Source organism: Annulohypoxylon maeteangense (assembly GCF_022496945.1).
Source record: "Annulohypoxylon maeteangense strain CBS 123835 unplaced genomic scaffold GGS22scaffold_22, whole genome shotgun sequence".
In the NCBI taxonomy this organism is placed as follows: Eukaryota; Fungi; Ascomycota; class Sordariomycetes; order Xylariales; family Hypoxylaceae; genus Annulohypoxylon; species Annulohypoxylon maeteangense.
In genome coordinates, this window is record NW_025953269.1 from 224,657 (window position 1) to 242,350 (window position 17,694).

Genomic DNA, 17,694 nt, shown 5'->3' on the forward strand with positions numbered 1-17,694 from the left:
AAGCAGGTGAGCCGTGACAGCTATTTCTCCACCTCGCTCACTCATCTTCAACTTCCTAGACACAGTCGACGCCATTCAAGTACCTGCATATGCGGCGACGCCAAAGTGGCGCTTTAAATATTTGATAGGACATAGAATACATCCGGGATTTGAGTCACGATGAGAGCAATAATCGCCGTCCCTGCCACTCTGGCGCTCGTCTACCGAGCTTACTCCCATAACTCGCTTACGCCGCTTGGTATCTTTGCCGCCGCCGTGACCGCTACCGTGCACGCCATCCATCCCTGGAACCTTCCTTTCGTCTTGCTCGTCGTCTTCTTCTTAGCCGGGACCCGGGTCACCAAGATTAAGGCCGATGTCAAGGCGGGCCTAACCTTACACTCTCAAGGAAGTACCGGAGGCGAGGGTCCGAGGACTCACGTCCAGGTCCTTGCTAACTCGCTTATGTCTTCTATCTTAACGCTCCTGCATGCCTACCAGCTTCATGTGCGGCGCGATGCCATCTTATCCCACGGGGAAATCCCACAAGGCTCATTCTGTTATAAATGGGGCGGTGATATTCTCGTTGTTGGAATCATCGCTAATTATGCCGCTGTGTGTGCCGATACATTTTCCTCCGAACTCGGAATCTTGTCGCGTACCAGCCCACGATTGATCACATCTTGGTCTCTCCGAAAAGTTCCACGAGGCACGAATGGTGGCGTCACATTGTGGGGATTGATCGCCGGTCTCCTCGGGTCCATGATTATTGTGGCTGCGTCTCTTATGTTCCTACCCTTCTGCGGCGAGGACACGAAGGGTAAGATAGGTGGTGGTGAAATATGGAATGTGAATCAAAAGGCTACTTTGGCTTGGGGATTAGCTATCTGGGGTGCGTTGGGAAGTCTTCTGGACAGTTTCTTGGGAGGTTGGTTTCAGAGGAGTGTACGGGATGTACGTTCTGGGAAGATCGTCGAAGGCGAAGGTGGCGTCCGTGTTTTAACCGTCGAATCCCACTCGCACGAACACAAGGAGGGCAGTAATACTGGGAAGGAATCGACATCACAGGCCGACGATGGGAAGAATCCTTACGATCCGAAAGATAAACACCGCGCTTCTCATTTCGGCGACCTTAAGCCTACGCGTATTGCGGAGAGTGGATGGGACTTGCTGGATAATAACGACGTGAACTTTTTGATGGCCTTTACGATGAGCATTAGCGCAATGGCTCTAGCCGGTTGGTACTGGGAGGTTCCCTTAGACAGCATACTGAAGGCTTAAACGTGTTTACGTATAACGACGGCGGATAAGTACTAGGTAGGCAGTTAATGGAGTGGAATAGTCTGGTCGGCCCTTAGGTGGATTTCATTTTATCCTCTCATCAAATATACTTCGCCCTTTCTTTTACGCTTGCCATCGAAAAGAATTACGTCTTGTTGGAACTGGATCTAGATTTTTATACCTGGGATGAAAACTAGCTCGTCCGCGTTTCCGAGTCTAACCCCGATTGCCTGAATGGATGTTTACTCCGACCAGCCAGGAACGATTCACGTCTTGAATGTCGTTAATGCAATATCATCATCAATCCCCGGGTATTATTACTAACGTTCAATCTAAGACTTATTGTAAGGCCATGAAGGTCTCTAATAGCTTCGGATAATTCGGCACCCCTAATCCGGTCGCGGGATCCCAACCTTCTACAGCCGGGAAACCCTTGACGCCGCAGATCCCATTATCGCCAGCTGTGATATCCTCGAAAATGCCAGAGTTGGCATAGAGCACTGGGTTCACAAATCCGATAGTGGATTTACCCACGGCGAGCCTCTCTTCGTTAATCCTATTGAACATGGCACCGATCAAGGGCGTGGAAGCAGATGTTCCATCGGCAACGCCTAGCTCACCCAAAACGGCCACAGCCACGTTCCTACCAAGGGCAGAAATATCCGGGAAACCCCTTCCAGTTTTGTTATAAGCAGCGTCGATGCCTGGGTCATGTTTTGAGAAGTAAGTCGAAAGAGCCGTCTCCTGATAATCCGGTCTCGGGAAATACTGAGAGAATCCGCCAGACGTAGCCCAGGGTATATCCTTAACATTGGCAGCGGCTAGGGTACCGTTTGACTGCAGCATTACGCCACCGATCGACGTGATGTAAGGGCAGCTATTCAAATGTGAGTGATTAAGTCTGGTATAAGATATAAGAGAGGGAGCCATACTTTCCGGGGTGGCTAGCGTAAAACGTGCTAAAACTAGAATGATGACATTGATTATTCGCAAGCTGGCCGCTGTCACCGGACGATCCTACAACAGTCACGCCTTGGAGGCCTAGCTTCATCCATCTTTATATTCGTCAGTATCTCGGCTCTCAAACTATATTGGATCACTAACTCGTTGCATTGTCGCATTTGGTACGGGACGCTATACGTAGACTCTACCCTCGAATACGACATCGAGATCACGTTCGTCGGTTTGTATACGCCGCACATACGCTCTCCCTTATAATTTCCAGGGTCGAATGGTACCGGTCTGCCCGGAGCGATGGTAGTGTGGTTATCGGGATAGGCAGGATCGTACACGGCGTTGTCTCCCGTTTCGCCATATGCCGAATAGTTGCAATAAGACTATAGCCACACAAGGTTTTCAGTAAGCTAAGTTATCCTGGGGATCGAAACGGAATAGTAAGAACTTACGCCATCGATAGCATCGAGGAAGGTGTTGAACAGGCCAAAGTATGCATTTGCCGAATGGAGGTTATAGTACTCATCATCCACTTGGTAAATTGTGGCCTTCTGAGGATAGATGATGGGATACGCGACATCGAGGTCTAGGTCTGCTTCATCTGGATAGCTGACGTGGGTATCGTTCTCATTGTAGTGCCAGACAGCTAGGTCGATGCTCAAGTTCTGCGGTCGAGTTCCTTGAGGGATATTCGGAGCGTAGGTCTTGAAGAATAAGTCCAAATCCCGTTCTTGGTACCAAGATTGCTTCTGGAAAATTCCCATGGAGTTGTTGGGGTGCGCTTTATCTGCTGGTGGAATCTTGTAAAGCTTCGCGATGCACTCCGGTGTTGCTACTGCAGAGCAGTTGGACTCTTGGCGGCCTATGAGTTTCCCTGGACGGATGGTCTTGTGCTGTCTTGTTTCACGCTTCCTTCGTCTTGCGAGGCTATTCGACTTCCTACTTTCGGCCTTCGCGACCCCTGGGTAGACGAAATCGACATGCTCACTCAATTGAGCCGGAACATGATATTCATCACAGCCCACGGCGATCTGCCCTTCGTCGCCCTCATAATGCCAGTACTCTGTCTGAAGGAGCTTCTCCGCCTCTCCGACCGTCGCATTGAAAACAAGCCAGCCCTTACTCGCAGCGAGTGCAACACGCTCGCCACCAATCCCCGATGAATTTAACCAATTCTTTGCTTCTTTGACAGCCTCTCCTGCTGGCGCGAACATATGAACAATTTCATCCGGCGTCCAATATTTTCCGTAATTAGGGGACTTCGGATTCGATACATCCATGAGTAGATCATAACCTCGATGCAGATTCTGCTGTTTGAGACCAATGCGCATCTCAAAAACATCGTCGGATGGGGCCCGGTCTCGTTTATTCCAACTTAGTTCGTGGTTAACATCGCGACGCTCATGAAGTATAGATCGTCCCTTTAACGCAGGCGCGGGGCTAGAGGAAACGACCGTGGCGCCTACGGCCAATATCCCAATGAAGGACCATTTCATCGCCATGATGAAAACAAGACGATATACCCAAGATGGCACGGAATCGCAAAGATTCGGATGCAGAGCTTAATCAAATGACCGGCTGGCCATCTTCTTATGCTGCCCAATAGTCGGCCCATGATCACCATCGTCCTGTTATGAGCTCTTCAATGCGCAATCGCAATGGTATCATTAAACAGAGGGCATTTCTCGTATTAAATACCCTTGGAATCTTAGCGTCACGGCCGACCTGCAGATTCGGGATATGTCTCCGGATCGTCAGCAGGGGTTTACTTTGAGTGCCGGTTCTCTCTCAAGAATCGGTTGAATAAATATCTAGAGGCGCCCAATTCTCCATCGTATCGACCATATTTATAGTTTTTATAAAGCTCTAACAGCGATGCAAAGAACTACTTAGCTGTCTCTCAGGTGTCGGAGTCAAGAATATTGGTGATATCGCAGTGTCTCTCAGCTCCGACCCCTCACGAAACCAGTGGACGACAGGGGCTTAATATTAGAGACATGCAAAGCCAGCGATACGAGCGGGATGGGCCATTACAGCTATCCAACACTCATATTTATTGCTACCTAAGAACACGAAGGTGACGATGATAGACAGGAACGTTACCTAGATAAATTCGCAAGGGTTGAATCCACTACGAATGAATCTATAATCGCGCCTATGATAGTCGACCGCGATAGCCTAAGCGCAAACGAAACCGCTATCTACCTATGTAGGTACGCAACTCAGCCTGTCAAATCACGAATATGTACCTACTAGGTAGGTATGGAGGTAGATTGTAGGGCTGGCCCATCAAGCCCCATAAACTCGGGCTCATCAATCCGAAGGATTCTACCCTAAATTCCACGAGTTATCAATCACGAAGCCATTTTCTCATCTCATTCTATTTAGTGAAACTGCATAGGCTATAAGAAGAAGATAACTGGCACGATACGGGCTGAACGGATTTGGTAACATGAAGTTATCGAGAGGTTTGCTGATATTGTATGGATGCTGACTAAGCTTCATATCTAACTATACACTGATTAACAACTCTTTCCTCAATGGACTGCGCCTCCAATGGACTGCATTATGATCCTTCAGCGGCGAACCCTCTTTCGGTTTAAGAGCCGAGCGATAATGTTTTCGTCGACGTGCCTGACCTAGAGAAAGTAGCTCAGGTACTCATTTTACTGGATCATACTGTCATTGAAATTATCCCTTGCGTTACACGGTTGGCATTTATTACCTGTCGCGGCCTGTATACCTTCCTATTTTGGCGGGGAAGGGATATTTGATGCACAGTTAATGACAGCGGGAGAAATGACACTAAATCGCCTAAACAGCCCAGTCAATTAACTGGAGCACTAGCAATAGCCCTAGAGCACTGTCTTGACCACTAAACTCTCTGTAATTTACTGCCAGTGAGGGTTTACTATTGAACAACAGCTCAACAACGGCTCAGCAACGACTACTAATACTCGTTTAGTACCAATATATTCTACTAAATATATTATTCAATTACTCTTTTGAAGGGCTCAATCTTGATCTATTTTATATCATATCAAACTCTCTAGAAGCATAATTATAAGTCCTTTTGGAAGCCGTTGTTGAGTTGTCAGTCAGCCGTTGCTGAACGGGAAGCGAATTAGTTACTATAATTGATCACTAAATTCTCTCCCAGGCCAGCGTTCAGTAGCGCTAATTTCCCTATTCTTACAGGGGCTTTAACGGTAATATGTGTGAATTGATTTCGGGATCGGGTCTTCTTCAATATTAATAACCTTCATGCTCTCACCTCCTTAACAATTCTCATACTTGAGATACCTTCGCTTTAGGGATAAACATATTCTAGACACACGTAAATGCTGGAAACTGGTCGGGAATTTCCAAGATTCAAACAATGCAGGGTGAATGTTCGATTGAAGATCAAGAACTTCACCGTTGGTACCTAGATTGACCGATCGCACTCAGCTCAGTCCCCGAAACCCTGGCGAACTCTACCGGCTACTACCTCCAACGTTCCATCGCAGCTTTTTCATGTCTCAATGGGGCAGCAGATCTCAGAAACCGCGCGGCTTACTCCCACGAATAATTCACTTGAAGACGTACCTAATTATGCTATCGTCACCTCTACGATGATACATCTTGATCGTCGAATATATCAATCATCATGCGTAGTTGGAGGTTAGAGACATCGGCCAAAATATCCCCCTCAACTTCCCTCAACTTGACATTCCCCTTAGACGATTAGTAGGAAGAGTCTATCAACAATACATACCTATCTATCCATGAGCCGATATTAACTGGCTCAAAAGACTTCCGATTTTGGCTAAGAGATGTAGAGTTGCAACCCAAAGCGGTGTTCAAGATATAGCCAAGATGTAACTATGTTCAAATCATATTTAAAGAACATGGCCGTCTAAACCATTTAGCCTCGATCGCCATCTCTTCTATCGTATCAATGCTCTTCTTCGCATTCGAGTAGGCTGTAAATCGTTTGCTAAGACTCGGCGCGATGGTATCTACACGAGTCGCGCTATTGCTTGGCGCTGCGATTGTTACCGTGGGTACTGCTTCTCTGGCCGACTACTGCACGGTTGATTATGCCACAAGTGTGCTCCCAATCCAGGATCTCGGACTCGGGATAACCATCGACACATCATCAGTCTCAGCTTCCCTGACTACTAACAGGTCCGTCAGCTCCGAATGGTACGCTGCCTCCGTGATCGATTATTGCGACGTCACGTTCGCCTATTCTCATAATGGACTCAACAACGACACTGTCCACGTATCGTATCTCGTGCCTACCCCTGAGAGCTTTTCAAACCGGTACGTCTCTACCGGAGGAGGCGGGCTTGCCATCAATTCAGGGGCTTTTTACAGTCCTACCGGGATCATAGTCGGCGCCGTATCGGGTATCACCGACGGGGGTTTCGGTAACTTCAACACGCAGTACAACGCAGCGTTCCTATTAGCAGAAGGCACAGTTAACTGGCAGGCAACGTATATGTTCGGCTACCAGGCCCATCACGAACTCGCCATGCTCGGGAAGCAGTTTACGAGAAACTTCTTCAACGTCTCTGATAGCGACAAGGTGTATTCTTATTATCAGGGATGTTCCGAGGGAGGTCGTGAGGGATGGAGTCAAATCCAACGCTTCGTCGATCAATTCGATGGTCTTGTTACCGGCGCCCCCGCTTTCCGGTTCAGCCAGCTGCAGACGAACCATCTCTCTGGCGGAGTCATTGAAGGGGCTCTAGGTTACTATCCTCCCCCATGCGAGCTAGAGAAGATCGTAAATTTGACAATCGCTGCTTGTGACGGATTGGATGGCAAAGTCGATGGTGTGGTCGCAAGATCTGATCTCTGCAAGCTCCATTTTGATTACAAGTCCACGATCGGAGAGCCCTACTACTGTGCGGCATCTAGCCGTGGTGGAGGTCCCGGCGGTTTGCATCGGCGGCAATTCCCCGGCTCCGGTCCTACTCCAGAGCAAAACGGGACCATCACAGCCGAAGGTGTAGCCGTAGCTTCCGCATTTACAAATGGCCTAATTGACTCAAGCGGAAAGCGCATCTATCTAAACCCGCAACCAGGCTCCACATTTGCCGACGCCATTACTAAATACAACACCGACACTAGCTCATGGGAGCCCAGCATCCCAGGCTTAGGCGGCGAGTGGATAGCGCGATATCTCAACCTTGAGGATAAGAGCAACATCGACAGTCTTACAAACGTGACCGCGGATACGCTTCGGGATTGGATGGCCCTCGGCATGCAGAAGTACGAGGACTCCTTACAGACGACATGGCCGGACATCTCGGCGTTCAAAGAAGCGGGGGGCAAGGTCATCCTCGTCCACGGTGAGGCGGATTCCTCGATCCCGGCCGCATCTTCCGTGCATTACTACGAATCCGTGCGGAATGCTATGTACGGCGACCTAGCTTACGATGAGAGTGTTATCGCTATGGACGAGTTTTATAGACTCTATATTGTGCCGGGTGGCGCGCATTGTGGGAGTAATCCGAATCAGAGGGCCGGTGGGTGGCCGGCGACTACGCTGCAGACGGTGATTGAGTGGGCAGAGGAGGGGGTTGAACCGGATATGTTGGCGAATGAGGGGGAGATTGAGGCGCTGTGTAAGTGGCCTCTTCGTCCGCTTTGGTCGGGCGATGGGGAGAATTTTGATTGTGTCAGTGATGAGGCGTCGAGGGAGTCGTGGATTTATACCTTTGACGCTTTTAAGGTTCCGGTGTACTGAGGATTTACAGTGGGTGAAATGCCTGGAACTGGGGTGCCGAGGTGCCCCGCCAAATCGCTAAATCAATCCAGACGGAGGGTACAATTAGTGGAATTTGCATTATAAACACACTACACTTTCCCCCTAGAGCCCCCTATAAGAATAAGGGACATCCATTGGATGTCTTGTTTAGCGCCGAAATTAGGCAGTCTTAGTGGACGCGGCTGGGTGATTTCAACCAATGAAAACCTAGACTCCACAGAATCTCCTTGGGTCCCGTTCAGGGGCTTTAGTGGTAAAATACAGCGTATGTATGTGGTAATCGCACCATCCAAGACCATGCATGGCATAGCTTTGGCGGGTTGTCCCCCATTAGATTTCATCAGGGTACCTAAGTTATACCATATTAACGAACTCTAACATTAGGAGAATGAAAAATGAGAAATTAGATTCTCTTAGTTGATTAAATCTTAGGTATAATAAATAAGTACTCATGGGTTCCAACCCCTATCTATTCTGCCGCCCCAGCTGTCATAATGGCATCCGCGAGCAAAGCTCCATGCTCATAAAACGTGCTTATCCCTAGATTGCTGATTTCATATATCAAAACCCCTTTAACGTCAACGAGTCTCGCCTAGGACCTCCAAGCTGGTGACGGACATGACTTGATCTTTGGATTCTCGGCCGACGACCCGACTGGGGTGGAACACGTTATACGAAAGTGCCACGACGAACATCGGTAGCGCATCCAAGACATACAAGTACACCTCCTTTGCCTGAAGTTCACCAGCCGAACCCATGACATATTCCGCTACACGATATATAGACCGGACCATGATGAGGGAGCTAGAAACGTACAAGACGATAATAAGTTTTCGCCAAGGGGTGTTAAGGGTTAAAGCAGTCCGGGTAGGTCTTCCAGAGATGCGTCTGTGGAAGACGAGGGTGACGATCATGAAAAAGCCGAAGAAAAGAATCTGTATGGCAAGACCGCCCACGATGATATTTTCTCCTCGGCGCACGTCGTCCAGAGATTTAGCTTGGGTAAGGATACCGCCACCTAGGTGAGTTGGTGTTAGCGCGTGATATATCTGATAGTTAAGATTTGTTAATTACCTCCACCTTGAGCGAAGAAGGATATGAGGTCGCCGAGGACGAAGAATTTCGTCAACCACTTGGGCTTTATCAAAGAATAGGAGTCGGCATCGAGATGTACAACTAGTCGGCCGAGAATCATGTAGATGGAGGCCGCGTAAAGGGTAGGTCCGAGAAGAAGAAGTACGGATTGGATAATATACGGTTTCGTAGTAAAGTTGGGATATTCAGGCGACGACAAAGCACGTCCTATATATCCCACCGTCTCGACTATATTTGAAGGAATTAGTATTTCTTATTTTAAATGTCAGGAGTTCTTAGACCAGAGTTTCGAATTTATCAACGCGGATGAGACAGGCTGGTACGTACAGAGACAACCGATGACGAACGGGATAAAGTACCAGGTTCTCTTTCGAATGAGCATCACAATATGAACCAGAGTAGATATGGCAAACAAGATGATAAATATGACAGCGGCAACCATAGACGGTTTGTACCGATAGAATACGAAGGTCGTTGCTGAGTCGGAGTCGGCCATGCTTACGACGTTACTTGAAATAGGAGAACAAGGTTTTTGATAACGAGTGTCGATGAAAAGAATGAAGAACTTCTGGATGTTATATCATCAAGGTCATGCTCTCTTAAGTACTATTTTGAAAACATCCCGATTCTGGGCTCCTGTTTGACTAGAATATCAAACCTACTCATACCCAGCCCCAGCCTCAGAGGTGGGCTACACAGAAATTCGATCTAGATTACTAGGTATTTCGTATATCGTGATAATGGAGATAGCGTACCCGCTCCCGCATCACCAAGTGCGGCTCTTAAGGAAGGGTTTTCCGTCTTACTCGCAGTTCTACTCGTACTATCATTGATACTCTCGGGTTTTCGTATCTGATTTCGTTGCAAATGTCATGTCAAGCGTGTTGATATTCTAGTGTATTACCGACATAGCTACTAGTCTTACTAACGACACCAATTAACGGCCGTCTAGATGTTTGATTCATGCTATTTTTCATAGAGATGCGCTAGGGAAGAAATTCTTCATACGATGGGCTCGAATATGGATGCCTATTGCTCGCATTTTCGTAGTTGGATGACCCACCTCCTCGGTTTCATAGGTTGAAACAACATCGAGTTCGCATATCTCGTATATCCTCGTAAGAATGACCAGATTAGGTGGGGATGATCGGTAAAATTCCGATATCAAGCTTTTTGCGAGAGTGAACGCGAGTCATTCAACCAAATACCGAGCCTTCGCATGATGGGCAGTATAGGCTACCATGAAAACGACCAATTGCGATTTACCTACCTAGTACTCATCGAAAAGCCATCAATATGAGTGGACCGTCAAGATCTGGAAAGGATAAGGTGTTGTGTGAATAAGCTACGCCCACAATTTCTTGTTATGTCTTCCAGGGCTATGTTTGGTTCCCCTGAAAATGCACGCAATAGATCGCATATCGTAGTTAGCATAGATTACGAATAGACAGGGGTTTCGTTGCGGAACCTTCACTATGAGGAAAACCCTTCAAGTATTATAAGGGTGATCGTTTTCTGTTATGTTGCTGCCTGGTCGTGATTTCTTCTCTTCGTTATCTAGTACCTAATAGTAGGTTCGGAGAAAAATCTCGAATTGAAGCGGAGACTGACCGATCCCAACGACCCCTTGAATTCTGCTCACCGACACGAATTTGATGATGGTTTCGTTCTCATGCGCAATTGAGACCGTCCAGGCAGCCAGGTCACTTTCTTAATTGGACAACGATTCAATTGACAAGAGAGTGATACTTCAGAATATGGTCATTTACGCCCTGGAACCAAAATCATGAAAGGCCGTCGATGTGCTAACCTTACTGTACTGCGCTGTGGCTCAGTCTATCCCCTGTGCCTTTCGGCTAGCGTTTATTACCTGCTACAGCAGGTGTAAGTTGCTTATCTAGGCGGGGCAGGGGATAATGGATATGCGAACCAATACAGCAGAAGCATTATGAGAGGCAACATATAAGAAAAGAAAATATTCTTATTAGAAAGTGAGGAACTAGGGCTCATGCATTAGATTCGGTACCGAATCTCATCGAGACGCCCACGCCACCTACAAGCTGTTCAGGTACGCATCCATTCATCGTCCTCCAAGTCTTGCTGATGTGCGTTGTCTATAGGTGCTTGATTTTCCGCAGCATGTCATGTTCAACACAGCTCGGATCGGCATGAAAATATTTTCACCTTTGCTTCCAATGGACATGGATATCGCAACTTGTAAAATTTCTGTTGGGCAAGCTAATCGTGTATATGCGCATCTAGGAAATGGTTGACACGTAAGGATACTGATCGTGTTCGCTTATTACTGGTTTAGAAGACGTGTCGAACTTGGAGGAACCGCTAGGCTTCGTGCCCTGGAAGCCCGACGACGTTTCCTAGGTAGGTAGATTCGGGGAATTCTGTATTGACGGAAAGCCTTCGAATTCGATTGAAGTATTACTACTCATGTCGTTATTATCCCCTACATGAAATTTCTGGACGAGCAAGTAATTATATTTGACAATTAACGGATGTTCCATATTTTAAAAGAAGCAGTTGTCTGCGAATGAATGTATGGAAAACTCAAGACAATTCTGGTAGAAACCTAACCCTTGAAATAGCTGCATTAAGAGGTACCTGTCTAGTAGCTTAGGGCACCTATGACGTTGGAGGGGTGGGGTAGTAGGTAGGGGTAGCCCCCCGCAATTGCCCCAATTTTAGGCGTGGCAGCTTCTGCCAGCTATGCTAGCTCAAGCTGTACCTGCATGTTCCAACGAATTTACTCCACAATTAAATTGGCGGTGTTGAAGTCTGAAGTCTGAAATCGAAACAGTCCAATGTCTTCATGCCCAACTCCATATTTTATATGCCTACATGACCGCTACGTGAAAACCTTTTCGATAGATCGATAACCGGATCGAATCTATTTTTTCCCTCATAACGATCGATCGATGCCTCGTCCTGTCGAGACACTGGATATAGCTCTTCCCATAGACCACCCGCTCAAACGGCCTGTGTCGAATAGGAATAAGCAGACCGCCCAACGAATCTATCAGCTTTGGAATACCTGGCCCTGGCATCTCTTCCCTACCAATTCCCCTCACCTTCCTACCATATGGACCGATAACTTACTCGACAAGCTGAAGACTATCGCTCTCTGCACTACTCTTCCGCATGCTCAACAACTACTGAACGCCAACGTTCCCGATGGACAGCCCCTCTCACTTGCCGTTCTCAACGCAGTTATTGACGAGTGCAAGGAAGGATCTGATACTCCAGAGAACCCCGCCATGAGGAATAGGAAGAGAAAGCAAAGACGTGCTGCTGCTGCCGAGAGGCAAAGGTTAGGCGAACACCAAACCGAGAGAGGGTCTAGCGAAGGTCTAGACGATAACAACGAAGAAGAGGACGACCCGAGTGCATACGAGCCTGATAACGAACAGCAAGAATTTCAATCAGGCCGACAACCCCGTCCTCTCATATCACCTTCCCGCCGTCTCCGAGGACGCAGCCTCGCTACCAGGAATAGCATGGCCAACGAACCGGGATCGCCAATAACTAAACGCCAGAAACGTCGCCATCACTCATCTATGCCACTCCATTATTCATACGTAACACCCCCGGAATCTACACCCACTTCCGGTTCCAACTCGGACCGCCATGTCCCCCCTCGTTTTCGCTTCGGTGAAAACATGTTACCCTCACCTTCTTCAAATGGTGTAACCACAAATATCGAGTCGGTTATGATTCGGCTGGCTAGCGTCTTTCAGGAACAGCGGCAAAGCTGCGAGAAGGCGGTTGAGGAGACCAGATCAGAACTAGGCGCGGTCAAAAGTCGGTTAGAATCATTAGAGGAGCAACTAGCTACTGTGAGGAGCGAAATAACCGAGATAGAACAACAAAAATCTGAGATGGAGAATACATACCAAGATCTCCTCGCTATCGAAAAAGAGGAAGAAGGATTAGCTGCGCGGCGACGAGAGCTTCTGTCGCGTAGGACGTCAGGCTCGCGGGCACCATCTGTATTCTTGCAAGATGAACCGTCCCCGATGCTGCCACCACCAAGCCGTACTCGCGCATCAGATGAGCTTCGAACCGATATCAATGCCCTGATCGTCGACCAGCTCCAACCCCTACAACTGCGGCAAACAGCACTGAAAACCGATATCACCGGTGCCAAGACTGATCTGGAAGCTGCGCGAGCTAAGATCGAAGCTTCGCTCATGGACCTAAGTGCCAAGTCAGACGAAATGATACGGTTCCGTGGATTTACGAACGATATGCAAGATGCACTCATTCGACGCGGCTTCGCAGAGCCTACGTGGGAATTGGGTCAGAAGAATGTAGACGGGCGCGAACGTCCTAGCACCGCCTATGGCCCCTTTTCCGCCTCTCAGCCTGTTCCCGCGTCTGCCGGATTCGATTCTCCCCCAGACCGCAATCACGACCACGGGTTACGGTCTCTGCTTGTCGGACTGGATTCCACAGACTCGAATAACTTGGAGACTAGTCCTCTTCGCCCACAATCCGCTTGAGACTCTTTTACGCCACGAATGACATTTACCACGAATATATGAGCTACTATTTAATTTATGATCTATGTATTTTGGTTGATATAGCTTCTGTCTGCAGGATTTGAATTTTTAGAGTATTTAACTTCTAGGGATACAACAAGCGGTTCGGATTTGAGGAAGGCATCTCGGCGTAAATTGTACATATACCCATATAGGTACTCGGTCTAGATATTACCATTTGGAATACTATAGGGCAGTTAATGTCACGAAGTAATGATCTGTCCGCTGAATTCTGGTGCATAATCGCTATAGACTAGGCCTGCTTAGGGAGCTTAGCCACTAAAGAAAAACGCCACACCATAGGAAAATTTACCCCGCGGTGTGGCGCCTTTCTTTAGTAACTTTAGTGACTAGGACCCTACGCCGCAGCAGCTACCCACTAAAATGCAACATGTAAATCACGTAAATCACTATCCAGACGCGCTAAACTGCCCTGGAAAAGCCGGCTCAGGCTTAATCCCATAGGGGATAATACGCACCACGTGCCGCCTCTCGCCATCCTTAAAATCCGGCACCGCGCTATGAGCCGCCGCCCTCTGATCCCACACCACCACCGTTCCTTTCTCCCACTTCACCCGACAGCTAAAATCAAGACTCTTAATATGGTCATGCAGGAACTTCAACAAGTGATCCGATTCCTCCGGCAGGAACCCTTCGATCTTCCGCGCGATCGTCGGGTTTACGAATAATGAAGGCTTGCCCGTGACCGGGTGCTTGATGACCAGCGGATGCGTCGTGCTGACGGCTTCTTTTAGCGCACGCTCCATTCCGACGCGCGCTACTTCGCCTACTGAGGCGGAGGTGTGGTATAGGCTTAACCCGCCTAGTAATTGTCTGAATGCGGGTGATAGCGCTTCGTATGCTGCTGTTAGGGACGTGAATGCTGTGTCCCCGCCCCCGGACTCGGGTATCTCGAGGACCCAGAAGAATGTCGTCGATGGCACGTTGGGTGTGAAGGTTTGGTCCACGTGCCAGAGGTCGTAGGTTGTGTGGGGACCTAGTAGTGTACGGAGGTTTCCTCTATCTTTTGGTTAGTGATATGATGGGTTTCATTCTACGCCTTGCTTACGCAGTCTCATCCGCGTAGACAACGTGGAACTCTGGTCCGGTGCCTGCGGGATAACCCATCGTGGGGTGCTTGTGGAGCGGCCCATAGTATTGCACGATATCTTGTTGTTTCTGGAACCCGACATCTGCGAAATCTTGGTCTCTCTATGAATTATTGGTAAGTATGATTTGACTTGGTCGGTATCACGCGAGACTTACGAAAACTAAAACGCCCCTTTCGGCTGCGAGTAGAGCTACTTCGTCGAGTCCCGCGGAAGGGAGTTGGCTAAGCTGAACACCTCTGATCTCTGTGCCGATCCTGGGTGTGATGTTGGTGAGGGATGCACCGGCTTTGAGGAGGGTCTGCTTCAGGGGATCCGCTCTGGTTCCGGGTTCGTCCGCCTCAAAATACGGGACATCTAAAGTCGGCGCGTACCCATCCGGCCTGGTCGGTAAATATGCAGGATATAGTGGTTCGGATGACATCTTAACGTCTTCTCGAGAATTGCTTACTTGGATAGATATTGACTGCAGGACAACCCGGGTTGTTGGAACGAGAGTTCACCCTATATGTATAAGAGAACCAATATCGGATCGTACGAGACCGGACTACGGATCGATATTTCTTTAGTTCATCATCATCGCCGTATACCGGCAGGTTGATTCCGACACGGCCAAGCCCGGCTATCCTTGTTCCTGATAGGAATCGATGTTCAAGTGGGTCATCCACACAGCCAAGTGATAGTCACCAAGGCTAAAAAAGCATCACGACACCAGCGCCGAGAATGACGACATAGCATAGCGGGTATCTCGTAAGATAACATCTTTGGGCTCGCTTAAAGGTCGTTAATGTTTTCCCTTTAGAGCCTGGAGGAAACAAGTTTCTAATGCCATAATTATAGCTTCAATTTCATCATGAAATCGAGCATGGCCAGGTCCTCGGAGGAGTTTTTATATAGGACATCCAATGGCTACCAAGGTAATTATCAGATCAATCAATACTCGCTAACATTAGTCTCAACCTAGAACTCTCTTCAATTTGATTTACAGGTTACGGGTTACGTATATCATTTTTGACGTGTATTCTTCGTTGGAGTGGCTCTCAATGACTATTTTACTATGGTGTTAAATCCTAAGAACGATGATACTAAACAAGCCGAAGCCCATTGCGTGGCAATATACGACGAACAGCCATCATGGCTAGGAAAGATACACCCTTACTTCAGGAACCCGGAGCATGTCGTAGTCCTAAAACTCGACGCCTTCCTACTCTCATGGGCTTTCGTCGCGGGTTTATTGAAAGATATGGACCAGTCAGCGACGACGCAGGCTTACGTATCAGGGATGAAGGAGTCGCTTTCCCTCTACGGGAATGAACTGGTCGAATTCACCACCTATTTCTCAATAGGGTACGCTTTGTTTATTGTTCCAGCGCAATTGATCCAGACAAGAGTTCGGCCGTCGATATTTTTGCCAATTTGCGAAATTATCTGGGGCGCGTTGACACTAGCGACATACAAGGCCCCGAATGCGCGGACTATCTACGGATTGAGATTCTTCCTCGGCGTCTTCGAATCAACCTCTTGGCCCGGGATTGTCAGCATGATCTTCAACTGGTATACGCCGAAAGAACTAGGCAAGCGATTAGCCATATTTGGCGTCAGCGGCGTGGCAGGAAGCATGTTTCTCGGGATTCTGCAAGCTGCCTTTTATAAGAATCTTAATGGGGTAAACGGTCTCGAGGGATGGCAGTGGCTGTTTATCGTATCGGGTATCATAACCATGGTATGGGGAGCCATAGGCTTTTTGGTCATTCCCGATTCCCCCTTGATCACCCGAGCCATCTACTTTAGCCCTTCCGAGCGCAAACTGGCTCGATCGAGGTTATTGGAATACGGAACAACCACTCCAGGACTGATCCCCTTCGATGTCTTAATTCGGAAGATTCGTTCACTACTAAAGAGTCCTTTGACGTACCTTTTCCTTGCCGCCTATCTCCAATTTGCCTGGTCCCAACGCGCAAACTCGTACTTCCTCCTATATCTTAAAGGAATCACAGGTTCGAACGGCAAGCCACTATATTCGACATATACCGTAAACCTCATTCCCTTAGGCGGCTACGCGATCTCTATAGTGAGCAATATCACACTAAACGCGATCAGTGATTGGAAAGGCTGGAGGTGGCAGATATCTTGCGGCGCTGCTGCTTTACAGCTCGTGGCAACGTCGGTTCTGGCTGGATGGCCAAACTCACATCCCACGATTATGGCCTTCTATTTTCTCACATTCGCTACCGCTGCTTGGGGGTACGCATTAATCGCGTGGCTCGCGGAGATATGGCGAAAGGAACCAGAGGCGCGGTCTATTGCCGTGGCGATCGCCGTTACGCTGGTATATGTTGGACATGCCACGATTCCACTACGAGCATGGAAAGTTTCCGATTCTCCTAGATACCCCATCGGGTTTCCGTTAGCAGCGGCGTTTAGTGTAGGTAGTATAATTTCCATGCTTGGAATGCGGTTCTATGTCCAGAAGTATCCGGATGTCTTGGACTGGGGTTTAGATTGGAAAGCGAGACAAGTCGGTAATGTTGAGGAACCATCCGATTCTGATCAACAGACGTAGATGCGAGAATTCAAAGAAATAAGGATGAGAGAAATAGGACAAAGGAAAGGAATAAAGAGCGAAACTGACACGTAGTATGTCTTTGATGTTTCTAAACGTCAAAGAAATGGAAACTTGATTATGTAGCATAGGTCTCTGCTGACATGTTATTACGGCAAACAAAGGAGATGATATTCTACAAAACACACCTGAACATGCCTCAAATGTTGAACTTATCTACCTAGGTATCTACCCATCCTTTGTATCATATTATACCTTATATATATACCCACCTATAGGTAACTATATACAGCTACATCCGGAATTACATATTATACTTTCCCCCTTTTCACTTAATGACGTTTATTATCAAAATGAATCATCTATAGGTACTTGGCAGGATTGGTCCTGAGCCTCCCT

At 47.9% G+C, this 17,694-nt stretch overlaps 7 protein-coding genes across 7 annotated transcripts; 4 read left to right on the forward strand and 3 right to left on the reverse strand.

The window, feature by feature from the left end:
- The first annotated feature begins 10 nt into the window (after positions 1-10).
- Positions 11-1,556, forward strand: GGS22DRAFT_77976 (integral membrane protein DUF92-domain-containing protein). The gene has a single exon (XM_047968076.1). It carries the CDS (start codon positions 160-162, stop codon positions 1,258-1,260), a length of 1,101 nt encoding a protein of 366 aa, XP_047814749.1. The 5' UTR covers positions 11-159; the 3' UTR covers positions 1,261-1,556.
- A 43-nt stretch (positions 1,557-1,599) lies between these two features.
- Positions 1,600-3,716, reverse strand: GGS22DRAFT_192753 (subtilisin-like protein; the record flags this gene model as incomplete). The annotated part of the gene is made up of 4 exons (XM_047965307.1): positions 1,600-2,137; positions 2,193-2,315; positions 2,365-2,597; positions 2,667-3,716. The coding sequence occupies 4 exons, from the start codon at positions 3,714-3,716 to the stop codon at positions 1,600-1,602; spliced, it is 1,944 nt and encodes a 647-aa protein (XP_047814750.1).
- Positions 3,717-6,147: 2,431 nt separating this feature from the next.
- Positions 6,148-8,158, forward strand: GGS22DRAFT_173768 (feruloyl esterase-like protein B precursor). The gene has a single exon (XM_047962982.1). It carries the CDS (start codon positions 6,209-6,211, stop codon positions 7,952-7,954), a length of 1,746 nt encoding a protein of 581 aa, XP_047814751.1. The 5' UTR covers positions 6,148-6,208; the 3' UTR covers positions 7,955-8,158.
- Positions 8,159-8,553: 395 nt separating this feature from the next.
- On the reverse strand, positions 8,554-9,890 carry GGS22DRAFT_197245 (RTA1 like protein; the record flags this gene model as incomplete). Its single annotated transcript, XM_047965955.1, has 3 exons — positions 9,398-9,890; positions 9,050-9,298; positions 8,554-8,993 (listed from the first exon to the last, which is right to left on the reverse strand). The coding sequence occupies exons 1-3, from the start codon at positions 9,564-9,566 to the stop codon at positions 8,554-8,556; spliced, it is 858 nt and encodes a 285-aa protein (XP_047814752.1). The 5' UTR covers positions 9,567-9,890.
- Positions 9,891-11,910: 2,020 nt separating this feature from the next.
- On the forward strand, positions 11,911-13,853 carry GGS22DRAFT_173769 (uncharacterized protein). Its single transcript, XM_047962983.1, has one exon. The coding sequence runs from the start codon at positions 12,001-12,003 to the stop codon at positions 13,582-13,584; it is 1,584 nt and encodes a 527-aa protein (XP_047814753.1). The 5' UTR covers positions 11,911-12,000; the 3' UTR covers positions 13,585-13,853.
- Positions 13,854-14,033: 180 nt separating this feature from the next.
- On the reverse strand, positions 14,034-15,156 carry GGS22DRAFT_197247 (taurine catabolism dioxygenase; the record flags this gene model as incomplete). Its single annotated transcript, XM_047965956.1, has 3 exons — positions 14,034-14,643; positions 14,693-14,835; positions 14,890-15,156. The coding sequence occupies 3 exons, from the start codon at positions 15,154-15,156 to the stop codon at positions 14,034-14,036; spliced, it is 1,020 nt and encodes a 339-aa protein (XP_047814754.1).
- An 819-nt stretch (positions 15,157-15,975) lies between these two features.
- GGS22DRAFT_197252 (MFS general substrate transporter) lies at positions 15,976-17,460 on the forward strand (the record flags this gene model as incomplete). Its single annotated transcript, XM_047965957.1, has 2 exons — positions 15,976-16,441; positions 16,472-17,460. 2 exons carry the CDS (start codon positions 15,976-15,978, stop codon positions 17,293-17,295), a joined length of 1,290 nt encoding a protein of 429 aa, XP_047814755.1. The 3' UTR covers positions 17,296-17,460.
- Positions 17,461-17,694: the final 234 nt, after the last annotated feature.

Coding starts and splice junctions, on each gene's coding strand:
- GGS22DRAFT_173768 (XM_047962982.1), top strand. CDS start 6,209: ATGGTATCTACACGAGTCGCGCTATTGCTTGGCGCTGCGATTGTTACC.
- GGS22DRAFT_173769 (XM_047962983.1), top strand. CDS start 12,001: ATGCCTCGTCCTGTCGAGACACTGGATATAGCTCTTCCCATAGACCAC.
- GGS22DRAFT_77976 (XM_047968076.1), top strand. CDS start 160: ATGAGAGCAATAATCGCCGTCCCTGCCACTCTGGCGCTCGTCTACCGA.